This window comes from Tupaia chinensis, unplaced genomic scaffold, assembly GCF_000334495.1.
Source record: "Tupaia chinensis unplaced genomic scaffold, TupChi_1.0 Scaffold144991_2, whole genome shotgun sequence".
Taxonomy (NCBI): Eukaryota; Metazoa; Chordata; class Mammalia; order Scandentia; family Tupaiidae; genus Tupaia; species Tupaia belangeri.
Genome location: NW_006204851.1, coordinates 1958036 through 1963881, shown reverse-complemented (window position 1 = coordinate 1963881; position 5846 = coordinate 1958036). Strand labels below are relative to the sequence as shown.

Here is a 5846-nt window from a genome sequence, read left to right as displayed (position 1 = left end):
GAATAAAAACCGGGAGGCTAGGGAATAAGAAAAAAATAATGAAACCTCAAAATTATAAGTCCCATAAATTTGCAGGTGTCACACTTTATATTGGGATGAAGAGACTACCATAATTCTCTACATCCTTTAGACAACAGACACTTGTTATCAACAAACCAATCAACATTTATTGTCCAGGAATTTAAAAAATGACATGCTAAATATTAATACAAATACTATATTTCTGCTTTTAAACAATATGAATCTATTTCAAATGTTAATGATTTCAAACAAGACAAACTCACTTTTTCTGACAATTCTTCATTTCATTAAAAAACATCTTTTATACAAATGCAGGTGAATAAAATGTATTACTAAACATAACCATTTAAATTCATTAAATAGACCCCTTATACCTACTTAGTAAGTATGGGGAGATCTGCAGCAGTCAAACTCTGAGTCCAAAGGTTCAGATTTGGCATGATGGAAAGGTTGGACTGGATGAGTCCATCTTTAATTGATTAACCTTAATATTTCCTGCCTAATACATAATACATAAGCCTTTAATAATATACCTTGTTTGATATAAATCGTGATTCTGAAATGTAAACAAAGTACATTTTCAAAATTTGAATTAGTTTAAAATATATTAAGAAAGTTTATTATTTAAAGAATCTGCATGGTAAGCCTTTGTTTTACACTGAATTATGTGACATGGCTGATATCTGAGCATTTTTGACCCATATAAAGGACAATCTTATATAGTTGAGCATAATAAAAAGTAAAGAATAATTCTTTTCTTCTTAAAACTGAGTATATCTATATATAAATAACCTACCTATTTTTATACCGGCTAACCTGCAATTTTAAGGGAAATAAGGGGAGGGGAGGGAATTGCCAAGTCAGCATTTTGGATAGAAGAATAAATTCAAATGATACCCACTGATTACTCTAACTGCCTCTTTGAACAGTAATATTTGTTAACTAATACATTGGGTGATAGATTTAATATAAATGGAAAATTCTTTTCTTGTTGGTAATTTGCTATGATGAAAACTTTCATTTAGTTTATTTTTCTAAAGATTAAATACCATGTGAGTCACCATAATCACACATCTGCTTAAATACATCTCCATTTATGTTACTACTGTAAACTGAGGGGAATAAGTTATGCTGCTATTTCAGTGTTATCTGTGCTGTGTGCTTTGGTTAATTCTCGGTGAAGATCTGGATCCCATGGGGTAGTTGTGATGAAAGAGGGTGTTTGTTTTCCAGGTGAGTAGCCTGATCATAAATTGGAATTCTCCTTCCAACTCAATGCTTAAAACAGTAGTTTTAGTCTCCTGAAATTTGGGTTGGGAGGTCAGGTGGGCAGGGAATAGATTTGCAGTCTGTGTCTTCATCAGGATTCAGCAACAAGGCATTGGTTATCTTGCTATTCACTGCTGTTGAAAAGTGTAATCAGTTCCTTCATTTTTCCAGCCACTGACGTCTCAACTGTAAAGTGCATTCAATACTGTGGGCACAAAAGGAAGAGTGTGGAGTGAGGGTAAATGTGTTTCATTAATAAGTTCTGTGGTGTGTTACCAGCCACGGATGGATTCCATGTATGACTTCCATGAGCTACAATTTAAAGGATTCATGGAGTCTGGGTATTTGATAAAGATACAACTGGAAAATCTTAAGCCAAAGGGGAACTGTATGTCACTGCAAGTCTTAGCTTACCTGCTAATTTGTTCTGAATGGTGCAGGATGCAGCTGCCATTTTTGACAGTGCACAGTTGTAACAGGTGTGGCAGAGTCGGCCTCATTGCTAAGTTTAGCTCTGCATGTGGGGATTTCACACTTTGCAGCCCCCTGGAGAAGGGAGCATCAGCAAATGACTGTGTATAAAAGTGGATAGCACTTGGGAATTTCACCATCAAGCTAGATTTAGATCAGAGTACAGGGGCAGATCTAAATTGGTTATGAATTACAGAGAGCTTTATGTCTGGTGGAGGTGGCATTAACCTAACATCCTTTCCAATTCTCTCTTAACCACCATTGCAGTTCTCAAGGGAGTACCCTGCGAAATTTGATGACCATCTTTTAAGAGCAAGGGAGGACTGATTGTTTTTTTAAGCAGGTAGAATTTAACGCAGGTGTACTATTCTTTGGTGGCAAGAACATGACCAGCTTTCTGATTTCTAATATGCAAATGGTACTCATCTCCTTTGGAAAGTTAATTTTAAAAATCAAATTCTCTCTCCACTATTGGCATACTAGGGTTATTTATGAGAGTGGAAATTTAAAAAATATATCCTCTTATTGATAAGAAATGAAACACTTCATCTTTTGGTAGGGATCAGGAAGGGAGGAGCATTTTCTGGAAAAGACAAAAGTGACATTTGAGGACTTTGGTCCTAATAAGGATTTGTTGGAGAGTGTTATTTAGTTCTTTTTCTTTTGTCTCCCTTTGAAATCCCATATACTCAAGTTCTAAAAAGAGTCTAGTGATCTCTAAATAGTTCTCTGATCATTTTTCAGCAAGAATTATACCTAGGATCCAGAAGGCTTGATTGTTTTGTCACATTTGTTCAACAACATAATACAAAGATTATTTAACTTCTACTTTAAAGTGCAGTTGAGTCTTCTTTGCCAAGGCTACCTTTAGACAAAACTCACATTTGTATGTAACTCTATCCTTGAATGGCAGATAAGTTGCACATATAATGTAGGCTTCATTATCATGAGAACATTTTTGACTTATTGGGTTGTTAGAAAAGTCATGATGCAATTTTGCATAGAAAAACAGAAAATATGGGGCCGGCAGGTGGCATAGTGGTTAAGGGTGTTGCACTCCCACATGGCTAACCGCAGTTCGAGTCTCGAACCTGGCAGCTTGCTTTCTCTCTTTCTTTTTAAGAAATTTTTAATATAACTTTATTTATTTATTCTTTTATTTATTTTAATCTGACCACAGAGGGAGAAAGAGAGAGAGAGAGAGAGAGAGAGAGAGAGAAAGAGAAAGAGAAAGAGAAAGAGAAAGAGGAGAGGGAAAGTGAGAAAGCAAGCTGCTAGGTCCAAGACTCAAACTGTGGCTGGCTATGTAGGAGTCTAACACCCTTAACCACCATGCCACCTGCAGGCCCCATTTTCTTTTTTTCTTTCTTCCTCTCTCTCTCTCAATCTCTCATGCTCTGTCCCTCTCTGGTCAAATTTTAAAAATGAGTAAATAAATTTAAAAAAAAGAAAAGAAAAACAGAAAATACATCATGACTTTTCCAGTGGCCCAATAATTTTTCCTTGATTTGGGAGCAACTCATCATTCTGGATTTTTGTAATACATCTGTCATTATCTGAATTTTTGTAAGTCTGGTAATAGTAATAACACAGATGTAATATGTACATTCTTCTCTAGTTGAGTTTGTTTACTAGAAACTTCTTTCTACAAACTTGTTCTTTATTATTATTATTATTATTATTATTATTAGATATATTTTTGCTGTAGGGCATGTGCACTTGCTAGAGAGACAGAGAAAGAAAAAGTGAGAAATCTCCCCCCTCAGGGGGGATGGCCAAACCACAATCCCTTCGCCTCCATTCTCCTTTTGGGATTTTTGGGCACACATACATGCACCTAGTGTGAGTTTCAAGCCTCTGGTTCTGGGACTGTAATTGCAGTCAGCCATGTGGGAGTCCAGTGCCTTAACCACTATACCACCTACTGGCCTCAAAAATTGCTATTTTAACTGAAACAGTTTCTTTAAATCTCTTCTTTCATTTGGAACAAATCCAATGGCCTAAGATGATCAAATCATTGCTCTTTTGGGAAAGGGTTAGTGTTCCTTTCCATTAACCTCTGACATGCTTTAGCTTCATGGCAATAAGGTGATTCTTTAGGGTCAAAGTACTAAATTTAAACTTGTCTTTTCCTTGGAGTACCCTCTTTGATCAATCAGCACTTTTGAAGGCAAATTCTCCTTTTTCTTTTTTTAATTTCCAAGGATTCTGTTATTTTTTTTAACATCTGTCTATGCATTTCTGTGGTCTGAGGTTTGTTCAAGGCCTAGGATCTCTTTGGTAACTATGGAAACCTGCTTTCTTGACCAGCTGCTATTTCATATATTCCTTTCAAATAATGAGTCTTAAGCTTCTTAGATATCCCACAAGCAGAGTCAAGATGAAGAATAACAAAATATGAACTGCTTGCTATTAAATGAAAAACTTGTTGATTCGCTCCATGGGAAACTTCATGCAAGAAAGCAAACTTTCCTGGACATTAACATACAAGAGTTTTTTGAAATGTACTCAAGCTCACCTTCATCCTGGCTTCAAGGAGTGGGGATTCGACTCTGCATCTCTACATCTGTGAATTGAGGAACACTTTCTGTGCTCTCAGAGGTGATGGGTGAGATGACATGTTTGAGCCGGAGAAGCATTGTGAAGAGCAGGATGAGAAGAATGGCCAAGAGGCTCAAGAATAAGCCCACATACATGTACAGGTTGGAATACTTATCTGACGTGGTGTCAACCTCTGTTGCCAGAGTGGGAAAATGTGCTCGCCCAGTGAGATTTCCATGGTACTTAAAATGTACCTCCGTCATCACTTAAGACTTGAGCTGTTACCTGTTGCTGTTTTATATCTATTGGCCTTGAGGCATTACACAGTCACTTAGACTGTCTCTGAATATATTAAAAGTGTTCTAACAATCTGATACAAATCAGTCACTCTCAGAGCTAAGTTAGTAATGCACAAGCAACAAAATGGCGATCTTCTAGCTTGGCAATTGCACTACCCTCTATCCTTCAGCACAGCAAGCATTAATCCTACTCACAAATAGATTTTGTCAGAACTTATTTTTTATAAAAACACAAATAAAATTTTATTTTCCACACTCCTACTCTTACCCCAATTAAATATGGAGAATATCCTTATAATACTGGTATGGAAACAAGAGTCTTTTAGAGGATTATCTCAGGCTTACTCTCTGGTAGAAGGAAAAAGAGCTCTATTTTACCTATAGCTCTCTAGATGTATGGATTAATCATGTGAATTTAATTGGGTACTTTTATGAGGAGACTTTTTAAAGACTTTTGTATCTCTAAGACTCGGCATATCTGAATTTTCACCCTCTCATCTGTTTTTCTGGATCTTCTGTGAGGATGGAAATTGTAGGCTCCTGACCAGCTGCACAACTCGAAGATTGTAAGTCTAGAGGATGTGAGTTTTCTATGGCTTTGTTGACGTCCCTCACCGTAGATTGAAGGGGAAGTGTCGTCAGACCTGGTAATTCTTAAATGGAGGAGGTCTCGGAGATGCTGACAGTAGTAGGCTTAGACTCAGAAGATTTGGCCTTTAAGATTCTTCAACAGATTTATTTTCCTGAAAATCAAATAAATAAATAAAAGATTCAGGTATCTAAGAAAAACAGAAGACAGTTTATTTTGAAATAAAAATGCATTAGTAAATTACAAAATGATATGTTACCAGTAAAGTAGCTCAAAAATGATATCTTCAGTTTTCACAATTTTGAATGCTATTTTGCTATGTAGAAAATAGCTATTAAAGGGTTAAAGAAAAATTCAGATTATTAAAAAGAAGCTGATGACTAGGTTAGATCAGGACAATGCTTTCTATACTGACTGATAACTAGATTCACTTGAGCTATTTCTTAATATACAGAGCCTGGGCCCCAGCATAGACCTACTGAATCATAATCTCCACAGTAGGGGCTTGGCACCTTTCTAGAGATTGTGACTTTATTAGTCTGAGATAGAGCCCAAGCTATTGCTACTGTAGGAATTTTTTTTTAAAGAGAGATTTTTGCTATAGGGTGCATGCATTCGCTGGAGAGACAGAGAGACAGAAAGTGAGAAATCACCCC

General features: G+C 36.3%; 1 protein-coding gene across 1 annotated transcript; it reads right to left on the bottom strand.

Moving 5' to 3' along the window:
- Positions 1-4080: 4080 nt before the first annotated feature.
- SERTM2 (serine rich and transmembrane domain containing 2) lies at positions 4081-4594 on the bottom strand. Its single transcript, XM_027767962.1, has one exon. It carries the CDS (start codon positions 4563-4565, stop codon positions 4293-4295), a length of 273 nt encoding a protein of 90 aa, XP_027623763.1. The 5' UTR covers positions 4566-4594; the 3' UTR covers positions 4081-4292.
- Between the last annotated feature and the right edge of the window lie 1252 nt (positions 4595-5846).